The sequence below is a fragment of the Akebia trifoliata genome, chromosome 2 (assembly GCF_017979445.1).
Source record: "Akebia trifoliata isolate Shusen 1 chromosome 2, ASM1797944v1, whole genome shotgun sequence".
Classification (NCBI taxonomy): Eukaryota; Viridiplantae; Streptophyta; class Magnoliopsida; order Ranunculales; family Lardizabalaceae; genus Akebia; species Akebia trifoliata.
The window spans coordinates 2,928,530-2,953,377 of record NC_141376.1 but is presented as its reverse complement, the minus strand read 5'-3'; the positions used below and the strand labels follow the sequence as shown (position 1 = coordinate 2,953,377).

The following is a 24,848-nucleotide window of genomic DNA, read 5'->3' as shown; positions in this document are numbered from 1 at the left end:
GTTTGAAAAATGCTAGCCAACATGACAGTTGAGGATTCCCATTAAAATTGTTAATCCCTTGAAAAAGTGTATTAATCCCTCAAATCATAACAATCATGTTGATGGGGAGCCTCAACCGTGAGAGTGTAGGAAAAATGATTTTATTGACAATTCTTAGATGAATATTACAAAAGCCCTAATAAGATATGTATAGACATTACATCAACCAATATAGCCTAATATAAATATTCTATAATATCCTCCATCATAACCTTCTATTTGTGATGGGATACATAACAATGATATAATGTATTTCATGCATTTTAATACAATGCATCTTATTCTCTGACATACTCCTGCAATTGCATGATCATTTGAATAAGGGATATGCAGTTGGTTTTGTTGAATAATTGTTTGATCTTATTAATAGATATGTTCATTGACCATCAAAGTGTCAATCGTGTTTGTTGGTGGTCACGGTTTGTCTATGAAGCCTATCATTGTCACATTTCACTATTTTTGAGTTTGTCATAGCTGGTGGCTTGCTAGACCAGATCTGTCACGATCTATCCCAAAAGCATAAAAAGTAGGATCGTGCGATTTAAATAAAATAATTCTTGTTGGAGAGATTTTAGATAGAAAAAAATGAGATCGTGTAACACGAATGTGTGAAATTGGGAGATTTTTAGAGATATAGGAGTTGTTATTTTTATTTAAAAAAAAAACCTAGAATAATAGCAAATAAGAAAATAAAAAAGATTTAGGTCCGGCAATGGCGCCACAATGTCAGTGGCGCCATCACCAAAGAAAGACACACCAAGATCAAGCTCTCGATAGAGCTTAGTCTTTGATTCCATGTAAAATAAATGATTTTATTGAAAATTCTTGGATGAATATTACAAAAGCCCCAACATGATATTTATAAACATTACATCAATCAAGATATATGAAAATTACCTAATATAAGTATTCTATAATATCTTAATTGATATATTATAACTTTTAATATATATTCTAGAATATCCTCTGTCACAACCTTCCATTTGTGATGAGATACACTAACAATGATGCAATATATTTCATGCATCTTAATACAATGCATCTTATTCTCTAATAGAGAGGAGGCTAGAAAAGCCTTATTTGTTTATGGACGATGCACTACAGAATCATCTCATAAAGGAAGCTAACAATCTCCTTATTAAAATACAAAAGTGCAACACATGTTACGTGGTCCTATTGCTAATTTACGATATCTTCTCCAGTTACCCCGCTTGATTGGGAGTAAGTTTTTTGCCAATTGAGCAAAAACCTCTAGGCATAAACAATAGAGAGAGATAAAGTAAAGCGAGCATTTTACTCAGTTCATCCATAAACCCATGGAAAAGAATCTATGGTTCTAGCACATGCCACGTCAGGGGGCATATGTCAAAGGGGGTGTTAGAAAATCATTATTCATTTATATTAGAAAGATGATGCAGCAACTAAAGTAAGAATAATGATGAATGCATAAGGTAAATAATACATTGTTTATACGTGGTTGATGTGGCAAGGGCACAAAACTGCATATCTTTTTTCATTGTATATCCTAAAGAAAAAGATCTATACATTGACACTTCAACCGCGTATGATTTATCTATTGGAAAAAATCTGCAGTTTTTTCCAAATTTTTATGATCAAGTGGGTCTATTTGAGGTACGACTTAAGTGGGTCCCACAATTTATTTGAGGCGGGACCACTTGAAAACTTATTATTCACATTGAAGAGAATAATTTCATGTATTTAGTTGTCAAAATTTTATTTTGGGTGAATGAGAAATCGACTCCAAACAATACCTACTAGCCATGGTTTGTTGTAATATAATTATTGAATTTATTAGTAAAATTCTTTAATCGTACATCGGATAGGAATAATAAATTTGTTTAGTTCTTATATAGAACTTCTCATATCACTTAAATGAATATGAGAGAAAGACTTGGATAAGTTCACGTACGCACACAAATTTCCCATGGGCTCAAGAAGAATTTAAATCATCGATAAAAAAAATCCTTAATACGTGTGCGTGCACACGATATGCATGCAGGGGGGTATAAATTTCGATAATTTGACTTCACGTGGGTGTGTGCGATGGCCCATTTTACTAATTTACGTGTTGGGTTTGGACTTGGACTTAAATCCGAATTTTCTTTTGAAGGGACACACCCCTTAGTTCCTATCACCGTCCAGTTAGAGCACTTATTGATTTCCATAGGTGCCTGTTCATCCAGTTAGGGATCTCTTTTGATTTTGGGTTGTCTCTTAAGAGACACCTTTCATTTTCCAAGAGACATTATGTCTCTTAGAACCTTCTTTTTCCAAGAGACACCATATCTCTTAATATTCTATTAATATGTCATTTCGACATTAGTTTTTCTCCTTCAAAAAATTTATCTTCTCTACTGTTTTAACTTACTTGCATTCTGTTTTCTCGTATACATTTTTTTAGAGTACAAACTTAATGTTTGGTTCGTTAGACCTGTAGATTGAAGTGCTGCCTCTGCACATGTGATTGTTGTATCCTGTGAGACAATTATTCATTGATCTGTGGGCATCAAGTTACGGGAACAAAATTATCTTAAGGACATTGTGTTCAACACAAGCCTCGGTCAATCTTTATTTTGTTCAATTCTCGAGTATCTAACAAATAACATTATCTTATGCATTCATCACGACTCTTAAATTAAGAAAAAAAATAGAGTGACTATGCATGATATTGCTTAACATAACTGATGTGGAGGTGTTCTCAGAACCATAGATGCTTTCTAGATTTCGTCTTAAGGAAAAACATCAAAGTTTACGAGCACACCTCCACGTCTACTCAGTGTGGAACGCAATGGTCATAATAAGTCACTTTAGCATTTTTCATAAAAGTAATCCAATTACAAGTCTACAATCAAAAAACAAGTGTAATGATTTTCTAACGCTCTCCTCTAACACATGCCCCCTACATTCATAACACATAATCGTAGATCATTTGCATCAGGATATGCACAACCATAAATCTTTTTCTCATATATCTCGAGCAACTGATCTATAATTATGCAATGGGGTGTAGGGTGTATGTGTCAGAGGGGATGTCATATTATCATGACTCAGGAAACAGACCTCAATCTCATTATTTATTCGAAAAAAGCTAGCCAACATGACGATTGAGGATTCTCATAAAATTTATTAATCCCTAGAAATAGTGTTTTAATGTCTCAAATCCCAACGGTTGTGTTGATGGGAAGCCTCAACTCTGAGAGAAGGGTAGAAAAGTCCTTTTTGTTTAGGGACGACGCGTTACAATCTCCTTATTAGAAATAAAATTATTACACGTGTCAAGTGGCACCCACAGATGTTCTACAGTATCATTCCCAGTTGTCCGGTCTGATTCGAAGCGAGTTTTCTGCCAACTCGGGAAAAACTTCCATGCAGAAACAGTAGAGAGAGATAGTAAAGCGTACCTTTCACTCAGTTCGGCCATAAACCCTAGAAATGCTTAAAAAGCCAAAACAAAAAACCAATCGAAATTCTTCGATTCCAGAACAATCAATGCTAGGGTTTCGTCTTTCACTCAGTTCGTCCCAGAAAACCTAGAAAAGAAAGCCAAACAAAAAACAAATTGAAACTCTTCGATTCCAGGACAATCAGTGCCAGGGTTTCGCCCCTCTCAGCAACTCCAAAGTCTAAAAATGAGCCCGGTTCAAAACTTCGAACAACATGCTCGCCATCTCGTCGAACCCGACCTCCGTAGGTTTCGAACCCCTCACCTTCTCTCTATGATTTTTTTCGTGTTTTATTGTAATTGAAGTTTCATTCAATTTCATTTCTTTTTTGTTCCCTAAAAAAATTGATTTTTTCGACAGTAATTCGTGTGTGTATTTTTGAATTTTTTTGTGTTAATTGGGATAAATTGTTTCTAGCTATCCAAACAAGGCTTCAGATGGCAATGGAAGTTCGAGACAGTCTGGAGATCGCTCACACTGCCGAGTACCTCAACTTCCTGAAATGCTACTTCAGAGCTTTCTCGATAATTCTCACGCAGATAACTAGGCCTCAATTCACGGATGATCCAGAGCACAAACTTCGAAATATAATCGTTGAGATTCTTAATCGTCTCCCACACAGTGAGGTGCTTCGCCCCTTTGTTCAAGACCTATTGAAGGTTGCCCTGCAAGTTCTTACTACGGATAATGAGGAAAATGGCCTAATTTGTATCCGAATTATCTTCGATCTCTTACGGAATTTTAGACCCACTCTCGAGGCTGAGGTTCAACCATTCCTTGATTTCGTTTGTAAGATATATCAGAATTTTAGAATGACTGTTAGTTATTTCTTCGAAGAAGGGCCGGGGGCCAGTGGGGCAAGTGGAGCTGGTGAGGCAAGTAGTATTATAGGCGGAGATGATAATAAGCTGTTGGATGATTCGGGTCCAATGACAACGATGACGACTGGGTACATCGGCGGTGGGCATCTCAATCCTAGTATCCATTCGTTCAAGATAGTCACAGAGAGTCCGTTGGTGGTGATGTTTTTATTCCAGCTGTATGGGCGGCTTGTTCAGACCAACATTCCTCATTTGTTGCCTTTGATGGTTGCTGCCATATCTGTTCCGGGTCCTGAAAAGGTTCCTCCTCAGTTGAAGAACCACTTCATTGAATTGAAGGGTGCCCAGGTTAAGGTACTTGTTTGTTGTGTTGTGTTGTGCTGTGTTGAGAGATGAACAATTTTTACATAATTTTCTTCTAGAAACTTAATACCAAAAGTTAATTTAACCTTGTAGGCCCTGCATGGTACACTACAAGTCATTTGCATTTGCAAATGATTTACACTGCAAATGGTTTGGGATGAATGATTCACCATTGCTTGGTAACCATTAGGAAATCACTTGTGAATCTTTTTTTGTGATTGGTTGATTTTTGCAATAAAAAATTTCATTATGATTTTGCAAATGATTTGTGGAACATTTTGTGTCACAAATCATTTACTGAAATTTCTCAAGAATTTGGGTGAGCTATGCAAATCATTTGCATTGTGTAACCAAGCACCAATAAAATTGATTTCAGAAAATTATTTGCATTTGCAAATGATTTGCAGCATACTAAGCAGGGCTGTAGCGATAAATTTATTGTAAATTTAATGCTAAAATCATTGAGGCAATTGAGCAACTAACTACTTGTATCGAAACAGCCACTTATAACATCATGAAAAGAATATTCAATGGCATTTGTATAATCCATAGACTAATGAAATATGTGTCTGTTAGAAATATTTTTAGAAAAAAAGGTTTCTACTTTCTAGGGCCCAAAATATTTTTGATATAATTGTTGTTACCCAAGAAGCCCTTACTTAATAAATTGTTTCTATTTATATTGGCTTTCCTTCTTTTGAGGAGGCATCTAATCTTACTAGTTCAGGTCACTGTCACAAAATTCGACTGTTTTTTCTCAAAAATTCAAAAAATTCTCTGTATAAATTGGAAAATCAACTAATTAATCTGCAAGTTGCCGATTAACACCCCCCCCTCTGTCCTTCATCTTCAACCTTTGGATCTCAAGAACAAGATAAGCCTTTTGGGGAGGTTGAAGTTAGGATTTTGGGTTTCTTCCCAAAAACATCATCTGTATAATCCATGGAATTTTCCTGAAACTTTCCCAGATTTACCTGGTTGAGGGAGACAGTCTTCTTTCAGTGAAGAAGACACCAAGCACGATGACTAATGTTTTTATAGGCTAAAAAACCTTAACAAAGTCTAGAGTTCTAAAGGGTCCCAGACCAACTATCATTCAAAATTTATTCCTTTTCAAGAGAAATACTAGTATTCAGCACAAGTAGGAACCATAAAAATGAAATTCAGTAGCAACTTAAAACAGAAACCTATAAATGTAACATATCGAAAAATAAAAATAAAATTAAAAGGACATTTTAAATATTTTTAGTGGGATCAATTCTTTTTTAACTTGTTTTTATCAGTTTTCCATTCAACTGATCAGTGGGTAATAATGTTCTGTTTTTAATTCATTGTAGACAGTCTCCTTTTTAACTTACCTGCTGAAGGGTTTTGCCGACCATATCAGGCCACATGAAGAAAGTATATGTAAAAGCATTGTTAATCTGCTTGTCACTTGTCCCGACTCTGTTTCCATTCGGAAGGTGGGAGATTATTGCGTGGTTGCTTGTTGCTCTTCTTGATTCTTTTTATTTATCTATTTTTTAGTGAAATGTGTCATGTTTGATACAGGAATTGCTAGTAGCTTTGAAGCACGTTCTTGGTACAGATTTTAAGCGGGGTTTATTTCCTTTGATTGACACTCTATTAGAAGAGAGGTATTACTGGGCAAGAATTATGGAGCTGCCACATTAGATGAAATTTGTTTCTTCTTGAATTATGATGGTTTACAGAATTGCATAAATTGCTATTCCAATTGAAATATTCATTGAACTGCATACACAAATTATACATTTTTTTGAACATCTAGAGCGCTTAACTTGCCTTTCTAACGGATCAATATGTTTTAACTGTAAACACATTTCCATATTGTTGTCCTCTTGTTTGCCTAGTAAGATCAATGACAAATCAACACTAAGGAAGTTTCCGATCAATATTTCTTTACCATTTTTGGACCAGTCGAGTAGATGGTTCCACTGATTTATCTTTAAACTAATGGTCGGTGAGAGTTGTCTGGATTTGGTTTGACTGCACTGGAAATGGGCTCAGGTCTTTTTTATTTTATTTTCTGGATAGATAAAGATAATTCCATCAAAGAGGCCGGGGGGGGGGGGTGTCGAGAAAACCAACCTAGGAGGATACAAAGAGAAAAAAGGAAAATAAAAAAGCAAAGAACAACCAAACAGCAGCCCCCAATCTAAGGGGGATCTAGGTTACAAACCAAGACCCATCTCACAAGGAAATCCTCGAAGAAGATACCCTTAAACTCCTTGTATAACTCGCCCCACAAGAACAAGAAGAGTAGCCCAAGCACGGCAAAAGATAAGTCCTGGAGGGTGCCTTCTTTGTTCTCAAAGATCCTACTATTCCTCTCTTTCCAAATGCTCCGGCAAACGGCAAAAGGAAGAAGGTTCTAAAGGACTTCGACCTTCTAAAAGCAATTCCCCAAGATAACCAAGACTAGAACATATCATTGCATCTGAAGGACTTGCATAGCTAGCAAGGAGGGGCTGTTTTCCTGGTCTTAGTTGAACATTTAATAATTTTGTAACAGAGCACACCTCTATCTTTCTTTAGAGATGTAATCGTATAAATGCTCTGTGGCTTGCCTCTATCCTCAATAGGAAACTTAATATCCTGTTTATTGTTACTTTTGTTTAAAGATAATCCACTCCCTTTTTAACGTTTTATTAATGATTATACACATTTCATGGTTATGCCTGCCCACTTGTTTTGGATAGGTATAGAGGTTTCATTAATAGAAAAAGCATAGAAACAAAAAAAATGGAGGTTGAGGGGACTGTCCAAGAAAATAGAAAGCAATAAATGGAACCACCAAGGCAAAAACATAAGATCTAAAACAAAAAGAAAAAAAAGAAAAACACTAAGTAAGATTCGTCGTTGCTTATTGGATTTTTACCAGTTTCTATATCTATAAGGAGAATGATAAAATATGCCTATCAAAATGCCAAGATTTCAATATCTGTAAAGAGAGTAATACAATATGCTTATCAAAATAGGAAGAGAGCCCTTGGTCTTGATTTTGTTTTCTGTCGGTTATTAAATTTATTTTCATATCTAAAAAATCATTTTTAGTTAACCAAGCATTTCTATTTACAACACAACACTTTTAAGTTTCTCTGGTTTCCTTTGAACAATTTTTTAATGTATTTTAAGGCATTGGTAATCCGCATTCATTGTTTAGTGCTGGTAATTGATTTTAAGATTGAGTCAACTTTTTCAGATGGAGATTCCTATGCTCAATGTTTATTTTCCATGTTCTCTTGCCATGGCTTAGTATTGTAAATAAATGACTTCTTTCTCTTCAAGACATGCTTTGTGTTTTTTATTTTATTTTGTCATGCTCCACATTTATCATTGTTTGTGAATACATATCTGAATTTGTTCAATTGCTACTCCTATCATCGAATATTTTGTTTACTTCTACTGGATCGTATTGTATTTTAGGGTCTTAGTGGGAACTGGTCGGGCTTGCTTTGAGACATTGAGACCATTGGCTTATAGTCTGCTTGCAGAAATTGTTCATCATGTTCGGGCAGACCTTTCCTTGTCGCAGGTTTTTATTTTTTTATTTATATATTTTTAAGTCTCTTGATTTATGGCGATGGATGCTTGGTTGTACTGTTTTTTTTTCTCTCTTTTCACTTTAGTTTAGCTTTTTTGGTGTCCCTATTATTGACTTCTCTTTCTTTTGACTCAAGATACTGAATGCATGCTTGTGTTTGTTTCTGTTATTTTTCTTTAAATTAAATGGTTCCTGTGATTCTTCTTGAGTTATGGATCTTATAATGTTTAGTATTATATTAGACATTATTAAGTGTTGTTGGTTTGACAATTTAATGTAGGTCTTTCATGGTATTTTCTCTGTTAAAATATTCGCCTTGTGATTTCCTCCTGCCTCTTGAATCTATTGACATTAAAGATGTTAGTTTGTTCTTGTAATTATGAAGAATGAAACATGCTGAACACTATTACTGGAATTTTGGTCATGGGTGACAGAAAAGCGTTTGTGCTTATTATCACTATGTTAATTAATAGTGTTCTTTGTCGACTCTTAGATCTGATATATAGGCATATTTCTAATGTTGGTCCTCTAATAGCTCATACCTTCCTGATTATGACATCGATATTGCTGTTGATTGAAAGGAAATCCAAAAATACCCCCCCCTCCCCTCTCTCCTGTTGCAGTTAACACTGTTGTATCACTATGCAGTTGTCAAGAACTATTTCTTAATCTCATAGTACATGTGAACTATAACAGATTTTCACTCCTTTGCTGCAGTTGTCGCGAATCATATACTTGTTCTCAAGTAACATGCATGATGCATCATTGTCCCTCAGCATTCATACTACTTGTGCCCGCCTAATGTTGAATCTGGTGAGTATATGACCTCTGTTCCTATGGCAAGGAAAGCTAGTTTTATTTCCATATTTGTTGGAATTGGATATTTTAAGACTTGTTTATAGATGTGGTAATTGGCAAAGAAATGAAAGTATAATGGAGCAGTTTTCATGGTTTTCTAGGTGGAGCCCATTTTTGAGAAAGGGGTCGACCAACCGATGATGGATGAAGCACGGGTTTTATTGGTTTGACTCTCGTTGTCCCTATTCTCACAGCTTTCACACTTGATGAATATCCTTAGTATCATTGGTTGGATGTGCATAAATTTGCTAGTGGTTTATTTTGTGGGTTTTTCTAAAATGGCATAACTTGTCTTTCTCCATAGGGGCGGATATTAGATTCTTTTGTGGGGAAGTTTGGCACTTTTAAACGCACCATACCTCAGGTATGCAACATTGCTTTGAAAAAATTGTGTTTGATGATAGTCATCCTTGTTTTCATCTGGATTGGATTGATATTTCTAGTTTGGGATCATTTTTTAAACTTATTTCAGGTATAAATTTATAGCCACCTTTGTGAAGTTAAGAATTTCTTAACGGAGAGTTCATTTGCATGCTTTGACTGATGGATGCGACATTTGTTGGAGAAAGTTGTGTTTGACAATAGTCAATTTTGTTTTCATCTGGATCAGTTTTATATTTTTATCACGGATCAATTTTTAACTTTATTTCACCTACAATTTTCATAGCCATGTTTTTGAAGTTAAAAAGTATTTAACTAACAGTTCAGTTTTGTGTTTTGACTACTGTAGTCAAAAGTGGTAGGCTACACCTAGGCTATAGGGGATCCTTTAGGTGAGGTGATGCCTAGGTGAAGCTTAACTGATAATTTAATGATTTACTCATTCATTTGTTTAATTATCCTTATTCTTCTTACGTCTATGAACTCAACAAATCATCATCATCAAAGGTTATCCCATGGATTTGGTTTTGTTTAGCTGAACTCATATCCTTGGGATAAGGCTTTGGGTTTATTCCATAGAAGTATAAATGAGGATTATATGCAAAAAGATTAAAAAAATAAATAATAATAAAGCAAATATCCATTGAATGCCAACATAAAAAAGGAAGAGCAAATCCAGATGCAAGATTAAAGTTTTGAAATCATCCTTCTGTTGTACTTGGGGAATTTGCTTGGATCAGCTTATTTAGTATGTCACTAGGCTAGTTTCATTCATTGATTCCTTTTAACGCTCGTTTTCTATTTATTTGTATAGCCCTTGGTTACATTATGAGAAGCTTTGGTGAGTTTTTTTGTAAATTTATTTTCTTGTTTATATTAATCATGAGAGTCGAAGTTTCATTTTTAGTATTGTATTTTGCTTGAACTAGCTATTGGACGAAGGTGAAGAAGGAACAGATCGGTCCTCACTGAGGTCAAAGCTTGAACTCCCTGTGCAGGTTATTTCAAAACATTTCTTGCATTTGATTTCAGTTTTATGTTATATTGTCTCACAAATTTTTCTCCAAGAGTTGGTTTCACATCCTATATGTAATGAATTTTTCTATATTTCAAATGTTTAATATTTACAATGATGGAGGACATGCATGTTGGAGTTGTAACTAATGCTAGACTGATACTATGGGGACTTAAAATATTCAAATAAACTATTGATGGGCTTCTAATGGTTGAGGGAGGTTCTGTCAACTTTATAGAATGGGCAAGTGGAAAAGATTAGTGTCTCTGGAGATTTGTGAATGTTACAGAGAGTGGTTAGAGCCTTAAAGGACTGATCCTCATATTTCCTATACTCACCTAAGACAAATAATGTGGCAGTTTCTTAGGTAAACACTGGTGTTCATTAATAATTTGTGTATTGGGGTACCCTTCCCTAATTTCCTTTATTTTTGTTTATTCTCGGATGTGTCTTTTCCCTTCTTTGGTACTTGCTTTAATCAATTGTCAAGATACAACCCTTTGCGCGACTTGTAGTACCAAAAGTATTTCTATTACCCGTTGGAAACTTGGCAAATCTTTTTGTTTGCTTCATTGCAGAAATGTTGTAAATATGTTTTTTCTTGTGGATAACAAGTTGGAATTTAGTATTTGTCAAGAATTCAATGTTTGATTAGGACCACGTTGAGGCAGAGGTCCATTGGTTTTGTAAAAATGTTCTTAATGAGATGGAGAAAAGTGAAAAATCAAGAAACAAACTTTTTTTCTTGATAAGTTAAATTTTTTATTGATAAAGAGGACAAGATGGACTCTAAAGTACAACGAAAACAAAGATAAGATCACCCTTTACTAACTAAATCCCACCTACGCATAAAATCCTCAAAGAAGAAACATCTAAACTCTTTGAATCGTTTACACCAATAACAAATCAAACCTAATGTGCTAATAATGACATTATGGGATGATTGCTCCAATCCTTGGCATCCATTCCTTTCTTTCACAAGCCCCAACAAATGGCAAAGGGATGAGTATCCGAAGAATCCTCTCTACCCTAAAACGTTGTGGACTTCCAATATTGCAATAAAAGAAGTATAGGGCGGGGGTGACACCAAGTAATATTGAATAAGGATAGAATATAAAACCAAACTAAATGAGTAATCACTATGAAGGCGATCCATGGATTCCCCACTCAACTTGCACATGAAACAAAAATCAACGGTTATAACACCCCATGAGCTAAGATGGTCAATGGCGAGGAGTTTATCGACTTTAGAAGGGATTATGGGAGACCAAATCACAAAAACTGGAAAAGAGACACCCGAGGAATCTTCAAGGAAGTAGTAGAATAACCTTACAGAGAAGATGCCCTCCCTACTACCCTCCCAAATTCTACGATCTTTCGTCTTGATAGAGAGAGCATAGGAAGATAAGAGATTGATAACTGAGGCCGCCTAGTGATTTCCCAGTTGATGAAGCTTCTTTTGAATCCAAACTCCCAAGAAACATCCCTGCCATTAAGAATCCTGAAGGACGATATAGGCATCCTATTTTTTGAGGATGTCAAGTACAACCCTGGAAAAGGCTCCTAAAGAGGGGAATCAATACACCATTGGTCCTCCCAGAGACAAACATGACTTTCTCTTTTCACCTTGAACCAAATATGTTTACTGAGTTATAGGCAACTTTGCAGATCTCTTTCTAAACACTAGCTTTCTTAACCCATCGGTTCCTCCCTATATTTTGCTTTAATGATTTTCCTTCCAATGTTTGGTCTGTATTTTGTAACATGCTTAGACAAACTTATTGGCCTTTTATTTACTATCTATAAATAACATGGGCTATTAATATCTAAAATATATTCTAAGAATATGTTTGATATTTCATGAACCTTATAAAAATATTCACGATACATTATCTGGATTCTATTGAATTTTACAAGCAAATGTGATCCACAGAACATTGTTCAGTTCAATTTTTTTTTCTTAGCTAGCAGTTTGAGGCATGAAAAGTGAAAATAACATGATTGTTTCCCATGTGCCATAGTAAAATTTTCATTCTCTTACTCGTTATTTAATTTTGTATGTGGTTACAAGGAGTTTGTTTAGAAACCGAAATTTACTTGCTTACAGGACATATGTGCTGTATTTTGTCTTAGATATAGACATATAGCGCCTGTTTGCTTTTTGACCCCTTTTCTGTTGATATTTATTCCTGTTGCAGGCAGTTCTAAATTTGCAGCCCCCTTTGGAGCATTCTAAGGAAGTCATCGATTGTAAACATTTAATTAAGACATTGGTTATGGGTAACGATGAGTTCATTTTATTCTAATAATCAAAATTTCTAATTGAACTGTTCTTCACCAATCTTTTTCCTTCTCTTATAAGATTATTTGGTAAAATACTTCTGGTTGGATATGCTCTGCAGGAATGAAGACCATAATCTGGAGCATCACACATGCCCATTTACCCCGTGCACAGGTTTTGAATCCTATAATCAACAATTCCACTCGTGCTGGTGTTAACTTCATCATCTCTTATGCAACTTTGGTTTTCAGGTTTCACCATCAACACATGGAGCACACCCCCAAGTGCAGGTTCCCTCATCATCTGGTGTTCCACTTCCTCAAGTATTCAAAGGGTTAAGAGAAGATGAGGTATTTGGAATAAATGATAATTTTGTTATTCTTGGTTGTTTGGCAGTATTTAATTTGTCTGTGACATTTGTTTTGGAAGGTTCGGAAGGCCTCTGGTGTTCTGAAGAGCGGTGTCCATTGTTTGGCTCTCTTCAAGGACAAAGATGAGGAGAGGGAAATGATCCAACTTTTTTCCCAGATTTTAGCTATTATGGAGCCTCGGGATCTTATGGACATGTTTTCTATGTGTATGCAAGAACTGTTTGAGTGCATGATTAGCAACAGCCAGTTGGTTCACATATTCTCTACACTTCTTCAAGCACCGAAGGTTTTTCGGCCCTTTGCAGATGTTTTAGTCAATTACCTTGTCAGCAGCAAACTTGATGTTTTGAAGCATCCGGATACACCTGCTTCCAAACTTGTTTTGCACCTATTTCAGTGTTTATTCGGTGCTGTTGCGAAGGCTCCTTCAGATTGTGAACGTATTCTACAGCCTCATGTGCCTGTTATCATGGAAGTTTGCATAAAAAATGCTTGTGAAGTTGACAGGCCACTTGGTTATATGCAGCTTCTTCGTACAATGTTCCGAGCACTTCATGGAGGCAAGTTTGAACTTCTATTGCGTGACTTAATACCTACATTGCAACCTTGTCTAAATATGTTACTGGCTATGGTCGAGGGTCCCACTGGCGAAGATATGAAGGACCTTGTACTGGAGCTATGCCTAACTTTACCAGCACGTCTAAGTTCCTTGTTGCCTCACCTTCCTCGTCTTATGAAGCCTCTAGTTTTGTCTCTAAAAGGAAGTGAAGATCTTGTGCATATAGGTCTAAAGACACTTGAGTTTTGGATTGATAGTTTGAATCCTGACTTTTTGGAACCAAGTATGGCAAATGTTATGTCGGAGGTGATTTTATCTTTATGGTCTCACTTGAGGCCTGCACCCTATCGTTTTGGTAAAAAAGCTTTGGAACTCATTGGTAAGCTAGGTGGTCGTAACAGGCGTTTTCTCAAGGAACCCTTGGCACTTGAGTGCAAGGAGAACCCTGAGCATGGTCTGCGTCTGATTCTTACATTTGAGCCATCAACCCCATTTTTGGTGCCTTTGGACCGGTGCATTACCTTGGCAGTAGCCGCAGTCTTGCAAAACAGTGTTGGCATGGATGCTTTTTATCGAAAGCAGGCCTTAAAATTCCTTCATGTGTGCTTGTCATCTCAGCTGAATTTGCGAAGCAATGCTATTGGTGAGGGCATTACACCTGGACTGTTGGAAACATTGTTAGTTTCTTCAGCGGATTCTTCCTTGCGTCAGATTGAAACATTGGATGAGAAGGTTTGTTTGGATCTAACTTGTTTCATGTTATTGGTGGTCTTCTTGACCGCTATATCATTGTTTGTTTAGTTTTATCAGTTGCAATGAAATGCCTTGTACCGATAAAAATAATCTAAGTGAAAAGCTCTTGGGAGTGTTTACTTTACTTTCCGCTGTCTTATAATATCACGACATTCTTCTGAAGAATTTTAGATTCGACACCGAATCTCAAATGACCCCAATTACCTTCCAAGTACCCACTCTTGTAAAAACCATCTTCCTGTCAACTAAATTATATTTCATGTTACTTCATTCTTCTCATTCGAAGATTTTCATTGAATTTTTTTAATCTACGTCCTCCTGCATTTATAAAATAAAGAGAAACACCCACCTAAATCTTTTCATTGATCTTTCCCCGATCTTTTAGACCATCTTTTGATGTCTCCATGGATTTAAATTTGCTTGGTATGTTAATTGTTAAATCTCTTCCTGGTTTTTTGTTAAAGAAAATGTAATAGATTTCTTCTCTTATTTATGCCTTTCAATTTCATTTTTCTTTGTTGAGCTACATTCTTTGTTGTTGATGAATCAACCTTAATTCTAATTTGCAATTTAATTTGTTGAATGGACTTTTTACAGGCAGATTTGGGCGTAAAGACTAAGACCCAACTTATGGCTGAGAAATCTGTTTTTAAGATTTTATTGATGACCATTATTGCTGCCAGTGCCGAACCAGATCTCCATGATCCCCAGGATGATTTTGTTGCAAATGTTTGTCGTCATTTTGCAATGATTTTTCATGTGGACTATTCTTCAACTAATTCTGTGTTTGCCTCTGGCCAGCATGGTCCTGTGCTTTCATCAACTAATAATATGATTTCCAGGTCAAAAAGTATGACATATTCTAATCTGAAGGAATTGGATCCATTGATATTCCTAGACGCGCTGGTGGATGTTCTAGCCGATGAAAACAGGATTCATGCTAAAGCTGCTCTAAACGCTTTAAATGTGTTTTCTGAAACACTTTTGTTCCTTGCACGCTCAAAACATGCTGGCGTACTTACTTCAAGAGGAGGTCCTGGTACTCCCATGACAGTTTCTAGTCCATCCACAAACCCTGTATATTCACCACCACCGAGTGTTCGGATCCCTGTGTTTGAGCAACTGTTGCCTCGACTTTTGCATTGCTGCTATGGAAATACGTGGCAAGCCCAAATTGGAGGTGTGATGGGGCTCGGAGCACTGGTCGGTAAAGTCACTGTTGAGACATTATGCATTTTCCAAGTAAGAATAGTCCGTGGTCTTGTATATGTTCTCAAAAGGCTTCCTATCCATGCTAAAAAAGAGCAAGATGAGACAAGTCAAGTGTTAACACAGGTTCTTCGTGTTGTGAATAACGTTGATGAAGCAAATAACGAGACCCGCAGACAAAGCTTTCAAGGAGTTGTTGACTTTCTTGCAACAGAATTGTTTAATGCTAATGCATCTATAAGTGTGAGAAAGAGTGTGCAGTCATGCTTGGCACTTCTTGCTAGTAGGACTGGTAGCGAGGTGTCTGAGTTGCTTGAGCCTTTATATCCACCTTTACTTCAGCCTCTTATATTGCGGCCACTTCGGTCAAAAAATGTTGATCAGCAGGTATAATTGCCACCTTGGGCTCTCTCTCTCTCTCTCTATGTATATATATATATACACACACCTCTTCTTTTACTTAAATGCATGACATATTTGCTCACTCGTACAGGTTGGGACAGTAACAGCTTTGAACTTTTGCTTGGCATTGAGGCCCCCCCTTCTTAAGTTGACTCCAGATTTGGTTAATTTCTTACAAGAGGCTCTGCAAATTGCTGAGGCTGATGAGACTGTTTGGGTTGTGAAATTCATGAACCCAAAGGTGGCCACATCTTTAAACAAGCTTAGAACTGCTTGCATTGAATTACTCTGTACAGTAATGGCATGGGCAGATTTTAGAACACCAAATCATTCTGAATTGCGTGCCAAGATCATTTCCATGTTTTTCAAGTCATTGACATGCCGGAGTCCAGAAATTGTTGCTGTTGCAAAGGAGGGGCTACGGCAGGTTTGTGGAGTCCTTTTTTTTTTTTTTTTGATCGGTAGTTTGTGGAGTCTTTTTCAAATCCATCATCAATCAATTCTGGTTGGTTTGACCACAAGGGCAGTTTACCAATGATCTTGTGGTACCCTTGTGTAATTTGGGGGGTTGACACACACCATTTGATATGTTCAACCTATGAATTCTCCTAGCTGAATAATTAATTCGGTCACATGATCTTGCTATCTGTTATTTGGATGTTTTTAATGGATTTGGTGATGGTCCAGGACAAAAGTACACAAATTAGATTATTTGAGAATCCTCTTGAACCAATTTAGTGTAAGAAATATTTTAGATTGGATAAATCAAATGGTGGGTCACCCAAGGATATGTATTACAACATTGGTAGGCCATCCTTATGGTCTATCAGGAGGGTAACTTGGTTGCTCCCTTCTGTTTCTGTATTGTTTGGGCGCTAATCCTAGATACTATGGAACTTTGTTATGTATTTTTAGGTTGTTCAACAGCAAAGGGTGCCCAAAGAGCTTTTGCAGAGCAGTCTTAGGCCTATTTTAGTTAACTTGGCTCATACAAAGAGTCTCAGCATGCCTCTTTTACAAGGTCTAGCCCGCCTTCTTGAACTTCTTGCCAGCTGGTTTAATGTTACTTTGGGCGGCAAACTGCTGGAACACCTTAAGAAATGGTTGGAACCAGAGAAGCTTGCACTATGTCAGAAGTCATGGAAAGCTGGTGAGGAACCAAAAATTGCGGCAGGTAAGCATTCAGTATTTGAATATTTACGATCATCGTAAAACTTTGTTGTACTGGCATTAAAAGATTGCAATTCTTGTCTTGTGCAGCCATAATCGAGCTTTTCCATCTGCTCCCTCAAGCAGCAGGAAAGTTCCTAGATGAACTTGTGTCTCTGACCATGGACTTGGAAGAGGCTCTTCCCCAAGGGCAATTTTACAGTGAAATGAACAGTCCTTATCGCCTTCCACTCACTAAATTCTTAAATCGATATGCTGCAGATGCGATTGACTATTTTCTTGATCGGTTAAATCAACCAAGATACTTCAGGCGGTAAGATTAAAATGATGCTGAGATAAAAGAAAATGTCTCTCTCTCTCTCTCTATATATATATATAATAAAACACAACGGTGGACCCCACTTTGCTAGGGTTTGGGGTGGGAGGGGGATAAACATCCCCTCCAGCTATAGTGGGGTCCACACTATCCCACTTTATTCCTTTCTGCTTCATCCCCCCCTCCTATTTTAAATAATATCCCTCCAATTTTACTATCTTTCCTCTTTAACTCCAAAGAGAATTAACCCCAAATATTTTTAATAATACCCCTCCAACTTTATTATTTTCCTCTTTTAACCCCTAACCCCAAAGAGGATATATGTATAGGGTTGAGTTCCGTGTACACATATATCTACTCATACATCTACAACGTGTTTTGTCCTTAGTGGCTAAAATTTGGATTGAGCTGATTTTTGGTGAGGATGATCTCTGTGATGAGGAGATCATCCTCACCAAAAATCAACTCAATCTGAAATTTTTAACCTCGTCAAAAGTGATTTACAAAAAATGGATGGTCCACGATTCTTCAACTCGTAAATATGGGGTTAGAAGTTTTAGAATTAGCTGATTTTTGGCGAGGATGATATCCTCTTCATAGAGATCATCCATATAAAAAATCAGCTCAATCCAAAACTTTTAGCCCACATAGGACAATACACGTTGTAGATATATGAGTAGATATGTGTGTACACGGATCCTGATCCATATATATATATATATATATACACACACATACATATTCTTCCCCACTGCTGATGAACCAATGTTTTTGATGCACATTTCAGTTTTATGTATATCATACGTTCAGATGCTGGTCTTCCCCTGAGAGAAGAACTTGCAAAGTCACCACAAAAGATACTTGCAAGTGCTTTTCCTCAATTCTATCAGAAATCTGAAGAACCAATGACACCGGGATCTTTAACTCCAGCTGCTGCTTCTTCAATGAATGATGAAAGCGTTGTTAACTCTGTAACTGAAAGTTACGCTAATCCAGCGAGTGGTGCAAACTCAGATGCTTATTTTCAGGGACTTGCTCTCATCTCAACTTTGGTTAGGTTAATGCCTGACTGGTTGCAGGCTAATCGTGTTGTGTTTGATACCTTGGTGCTTGTGTGGAAATCACCTGCTAGAATTGCTCGTTTACAAGGCGAACAGGAATTGAGCTTGGTGCAAGTAAGTCCGACTGCATGTTTTCTAGCTGTAATCTTGTGTGCCACATATATCAGATAGTGTTTTTGTTACGAAAGTACTCCGACTGTTATTTCCAGTACGGGGGCCAAACATGTTCCAAGCTTTCAAATACCTCTTCGGCAAGTGTGTCAAATGTTCCAATGATCACTATACCCTTCTTAAGCCATAGGAGCTGTCCTCTTTCCAGATGTTGATTTTTTTAAAATCGAATCTGAATCAATCAAAACATACTTTATAAATCGAATCAGGTATCAAATGCCATCAACATTATTTTCGATTATTGTACCTAAAATATTATGCCAGATCAATTACTCACATCTCAATCAAAGTAAAATAAACAAATGCATTTCAAACCTTGCTTCGGAGATTTAGAAACCAAATTCATCATTATTTTAAAACTCCGAATTGAATCGGAACCATGATTTAGTTAGAAATTACTCATAAATATTCAAGAAACTACCCTGTGATTCAATATATTGATACTAATTGAATTTTTAAAGCAAATGCATCCCTTAAACAAGTAATTCACTTGATTTCAAAGATTTAAACTTTCGGATCGCTGAAAGATTATTTTCACTCATAGAACTGTGCATAAATAATTTTAAATTACAAATTCAACCTGAAAAAATAATTTTTATGTAATTTAGCCCATTAAAATACGAAAAATCAATTTCCTCTAAGTAGAAATTAAACAGAACCCCACCCTGAATCAATTCCACATATTCTAATTTTACGATCTAACCCATTATTTTAGTAATGAAGTAGTATTAGCTGAATTTTATTTTTAAACCCTAAGATATGACAAATCATTTACCTTTGGCTCTAAGATTGTCTATTTCGATTGGACAAGTTGGACAGGATTCTCACAGTGAACCACTTGATCAATGGAAGATTCCAAATCCCTAACTTGTGCACAATGTGCAAAGGAGAGGAAGAGACAGTTGACCACTGCTCCATTGGTCCTCTGTGGGGGAAACCTAGCATGTTCCTTTGAGCTCTTCGCTAGGATTGGACCATCCCAAAAAGGCTCTCTCTCATTAAGGAAAGATAGTGGAAGATCATTATATTTTTTGATGTGCTGGTCCATTTGGAAGGAGAAGAATGATTTTTGAGAATGAGGGATACATGGAGATCTTAGTGTTAATGATCTTGGCATTAATATTTTCACAGTCTTCGTATAAATTGGATTTCAGGGGCATTTGTTTGGTGACTGTTTTAATGGGAAATGGTGGTTGGAGAAATATCTTAATCGTTTGTATGTTTGATCCTTTTCCCTGGAGAATCTTTATCCCTCAAGTCCCTTGCAATCTTTGGAAATCTTGAACTTATTTAATAAATTTTCATATTTTACTAATTAAAAAGCTCTTTGCTTATTGGTGTTGCCATCTCAATGGGGAAAAATGATATGTGAAGATAAAAGGAGTAAGACCCTTGGAAGATAACATTTGTTCTGATCTCTCAACTTCCTGAAATATGAATATCTATTCAATTACTTGTTTAACCACTGCATTGGGATCTTTTGTTTAATTTTGTTGTGTATTTTCATTGGTGGTAAAATCATAAAAGATGCATGCTATAATCACAGTAGAATAATTGCACTCTATTGAATATTTGCTTCTTTGAGCTTTTTATTTTATTCTCAACATTATGCAAAAAATTGCAGGTTAAGGAGAGTAAATGGCTTATTAAATGTTTCCTGAACTACGTTCGGCATGATAGAACCGAAGTAAATATTCTTTTTTATATGATCACGATTTTCTTGTTTCGGACACGCATTGATTATACTTTTCTGAAGGAGTTCTATATCATTGAGGTATGTTACATGCAGCGATATAATGATTATTTCTTTTCAAGCTTCCCCCTTGTTTTGCTATGGTGTGTCCATCTGTTTGTTGGATGTGATTCTAATAATTATCCTCACTGTCAGGTCGCTGAAGGTTATCCTCCCAATATGAAGAAAATGCTTCTTTTGCATTTTTTGCAACTCTTCCAATCAAAAAAGCTAGGAGATGATCACTTGGTGGTTGTTATGCAAATGCTCATTCTTCCAATGCTAGCTCATGCTTTTCAGAATGGTCAGAGTTGGGATGTTGTTGACCCTGCTATTATCAAAACGATTGTTGACAAGCTTCTTGATCCCCCAGAAGAGGTGGTTTATGTGGACGATTTTTATATGATTGTTCAAATTTTGAGAATTTTCCGAAGATATAACCTTTCTTCTTCCGTCTCTTTTGTAGGTTGCCGCTGAATTTGATGAGCCTCTGAGAATAGAACTTTTGCAACTTGCGACGTTGCTTCTCAAATATCTCCAAATGGACCTTGTTCAGCATCGGAAGGAATTTATAAAATTTGGTTGGAATCATCTCAAGCGTGAAGATAGTGCCAGTAAGCAATGGGCATTTGTCAATGTTTGCCACTTCTTGGAGGCCTATCAGGCTCCAGAGAAAATTATTCTACAGGTACCTGTACAAACTATACACATTGAACTTTTTCTCTCATTTCTCTTTCTCCATCTCTCCTCCTCCCTTCTATATTTTTCATCTAAGTTATGATTAATTTTACTAGTGTAAGTTCTTGTTTCATTGGTTTACTTACATGTGTGTTGGTAAGCGATGTGCTTTTATGCCTGCCATCCAGGTCTTGTATCTCGTGATTTTGAATTTTCCCAAAACATTAAGAAATTGAATGATGCACTAAATTAAATTTATATAAAGAAATGGGGTACAGAAAATCTGACAGGTCAAACCACAAAATTGGTGATGATGCTCAAGCTGCTAGAGCAATCAAGCTCAAATGGGCAAAGGTTAAAATTTGTATGAGCACGATTCCCTGTATCTATCTTGTACACTTACTGATGTGCTCGATATTATCATCGTTTTTTGATAACTAATGAAATGTGTGTAGGTATATAAAATGACTGACTTATACCATTATTTATTTCCACTAGTAATTTTAGTATTAAAACTATAGCCTTGACATGGACACATCTCAGTGTGAATGTGGGTACATGTCAGGAACATTGTCCTAAAAATCCACTGAACATCTGTATTTTCTAGCCCTATATTTTCTGCTTGGCAACTTATTTCATCTATATATAAAATACTTTTTTTTTTATGTCATCTACATTTTTTTTTCTTTAATCAAATTTATTTAGATAATAATGCACTCTTATTGCTTAAGTTTTAAACATAAAAAAAATAACAACTTATCATTGTTCTGAGTGCAGGTTTTTGTTGCTCTTCTTAGAACTTGCCAGCCAGAGAACAAGATGCTCGTTAAACAGGCCCTTGATATACTAATGCCGGCACTACCACGAAGATTGCCAGCGGGAGATTTCCGAATGCCAATTTGGATCCGTTACACAAAAAAAATTTTAGTTGAGGAAGGTCATTCAATTCCTAACTTGATTCACATTTTCCAGCTGATTGTTCGCCACTCGGATCTTTTCTACAGCTGTAGAGCACAATTTGTTCCTCAAATGGTAAACTCCCTCAGTCGCCTTGGATTGCCGTATAACACCACTGCAGAAAACAGGAGGCTTGCCATCGAGCTTGCTGGGTTGGTAGTTGGTTGGGAAAGGCAAAGACAAAATGAAATGAAAGTAGTACCTGATACAGACAGTCATAAACAGACAAGTGACGTCTTCAATCCTGGGTCTATAGTTGGTGATTCAAAGCATCCTTCAGATGGGTTCCCGGACGATATAAGTAAACGAGTAAAGGTGGAACCTGGTCTTCAATCCCTTTGTGTGATGTCACCAGGTGGTGCGTCATCAATCCCCAATGTAGAAACACCCGGGTCTGCTGGGCAACCTGATGAAGAGTTCAAACCTAATGCCGCGATGGAAGAAATGATTATCAATTTTCTCATAAGAGTGAGTCTGCTCACTATTACTGTTTTTTATTTTCTAAGATAAGTATGATTTTAGTGCCTTTTTTAGGGAACATTAGTAATATTTTCTACTTAATTCACCAACATTTTTTTTTTCTTTTTTCCTCTTATCTTATATGATGAGCTAATAGCCTTCTCAGTGTTGGTTTTTTATGCAAATGATATCCACATGAAAAGTCATTTGTTGAATCTTTCTGTTTTTTAATATGAACTTTATTAATTGGCTAAATACTGCACTCATGTTTTGTGTAAATAGGTAGCTTTGGTTATAGAGATGAAGGACAAGGAAGCAACTTCGATGTACAAGCAAGCTTTAGACCTACTATCACAAGCTTTAGAGGTTTGGCCTGCTGCCAATGTTAAGTTCAATTATCTTGAGAAGCTACTGAGCAGTCTACAACCATCTCATTCCAAGGACCCAGCAACAACCCTTGCACAGGGACTGGATGTCATAAATAAGATCTTGGAGAAGCAACCAAATCTGTTCATCCGGAACAACATAAACCAGATTTCTCAAGTATGCTCCTATTCTCTCTCTCTCTCTCTCTCTCTCTCTCTATATATATATATATATATATAACCACATACAACACTCTTTTGGCAAACTCCTAGTTGGACCGCCACATTAAAAATCGTCCTGATAGGTGGTTTTCTAACAATTGTATTTGAGTATCTTTCATCATGAACCGTAACCATATGTAAAAATCATCAGGATCTTAACTTCTTGATGAAAATATTCAAATCCAATGGTGAGAAAGCAGCAATTGGGCTTTCTTTTCTCTAGGAAGATCCACCAGGCGTGGGCCAAAAGTTTATGGGGTCAATATATACAGGTCTTGTAATTACAAATAGCTTATCGTTGATGATGTCATGAATATATTTTTCTGTAGATACTTGAGCCCTGCTTCAACAACAAAATGCTGGATGAAGGGAAATCACTGTGTTCCATGTTGGAGATGGTCTTTGTTGCTTTTCCTCATGATTCTCCTAATACACCACAGGATGTGAAGATATTGTATCAACGTGTTGAGGAACTTATACAAAAGCATCTTGCCGCTGTGACGGCACCTCAGATATCACTGGAAGTTAGCTCTGCAAACTCCATGATTAGCTTTGCACTATCAGTTATTAAGACTTTGACAGTGGTTCATAAGAACTTTATTGATCCTTACATCTTATCTTTGGCACGTGTCCTTCAACGCTTTGCACGTGATATGGGATCATCTGCAGGTTCTCATGTGAGACAAGTATGGCTCCCTCGTTTGACATACATACAAATGTATATACATAAGGCCTGCATGCATACATATATACTTACCAGCATGCATAATACATACACACATACAGACATGCGCACACACACATATATGTATAAAAGGTTCTCTCCTTTTCCTGCTGGTGCAACCTTTTTTCCCCTAAAAACAACATTTTCTTATTGCTGCTTGTGTAACAAGGACTCTCCATTTGTTTGGAGTTTGACATGTTAGACATGCACCGAAACTCTTATCTGGATAACGCAGTTTACTTTCATATCATGTTTTAAGATATTATTCATATATTTTCTCAAAGTCATATGTTGGCTGAACGTCTCATGTTCCTCCATTTATTTATATTATATTAATGTTAAACTATTTACGTTGATACAACTTTTCTGATATCATGCTTACATGGACTATATGCTAACTTATCAATTAAATTGTATGGTTATGTCATTATATTGGTTTTCGTATGTCGAGTATGCCCCATACCATTTGCATCTCTGGCACTGACAACTGTGTCCCGGTCAAATAGATTGCTGTGATAGTTTATTTCCCTGGTTAATAGATTCCTGTGGTCATTTTTTTCTCTTTGAGATTTTCTTTCTACCCCTCCTTTGATCAGTGGAACTATTTGGGATGCATTTTTCTTGTTGCCTGGTCATATATTTTCTTCTCGGTTGTCTGGCACTAGGACGGTGAAATTTTATGAGCAGTAATATACCAATCATTTAGGCTCCATTTAAACTCCACCTACAGCATATTCAGTCATGCTAGGATTTTACCAACTATCCTGTCTTCACTTGGAAGATCTTCCATGTTAAAACTCAGCTTGATAGAAAGATGAACAAGTTGGTAAATTGCAACTTTTCTAGAATCACAAATTTGACGAAGAGGTTTTTTTATCATTCAATTAGGTTGATTTTTCTAGTCTAGGAGAA

At 36.4% G+C, this 24,848-nt stretch overlaps 1 protein-coding gene across 2 annotated transcripts in view; it reads left to right on the top strand.

The window, feature by feature from the left end:
* The first annotated feature begins 3,441 nt into the window (after positions 1-3,441).
* Positions 3,442-24,848, top strand: part of LOC147408790 (Phosphatidylinositol 3- and 4-kinase family protein with FAT domain-containing protein) — a 30,269-nt gene continuing 8,862 nt past the window's right edge. The window contains exons 1-24 of one of the 2 annotated variants that reach the window (XM_086421896.1): positions 3,442-3,751; positions 3,921-4,678; positions 6,025-6,150; positions 6,239-6,324; positions 8,135-8,243; positions 8,970-9,065; positions 9,212-9,274; positions 9,415-9,474; positions 10,421-10,489; positions 12,705-12,786; positions 12,909-12,961; positions 13,039-13,137; positions 13,217-14,449; positions 15,068-16,066; positions 16,173-16,508; positions 16,997-17,255; positions 17,342-17,564; positions 18,355-18,742; positions 20,424-20,573; positions 20,688-20,909; positions 20,998-21,219; positions 21,987-22,634; positions 22,908-23,168; positions 23,542-23,898. In XM_086421896.1, coding sequence (XP_086278022.1) covers positions 3,718-3,751; positions 3,921-4,678; positions 6,025-6,150; positions 6,239-6,324; positions 8,135-8,243; positions 8,970-9,065; positions 9,212-9,274; positions 9,415-9,474; positions 10,421-10,489; positions 12,705-12,786; positions 12,909-12,961; positions 13,039-13,137; positions 13,217-14,449; positions 15,068-16,066; positions 16,173-16,508; positions 16,997-17,255; positions 17,342-17,564; positions 18,355-18,742; positions 20,424-20,573; positions 20,688-20,909; positions 20,998-21,219; positions 21,987-22,634; positions 22,908-23,168; positions 23,542-23,898 — 6,933 coding nt within the window. In that variant the 5' untranslated portion in view covers positions 3,442-3,717. The remainder of the gene's footprint in view (positions 3,752-3,920; positions 4,679-6,024; positions 6,151-6,238; positions 6,325-8,134; positions 8,244-8,969; positions 9,066-9,211; positions 9,275-9,414; positions 9,475-10,420; positions 10,490-12,704; positions 12,787-12,908; positions 12,962-13,038; positions 13,138-13,216; positions 14,450-15,067; positions 16,067-16,172; positions 16,509-16,996; positions 17,256-17,341; positions 17,565-18,354; positions 18,743-20,423; positions 20,574-20,687; positions 20,910-20,997; positions 21,220-21,986; positions 22,635-22,907; positions 23,169-23,541; positions 23,899-24,848) is intronic. The other variant, XM_086421889.1, reaches the window with a different exon arrangement.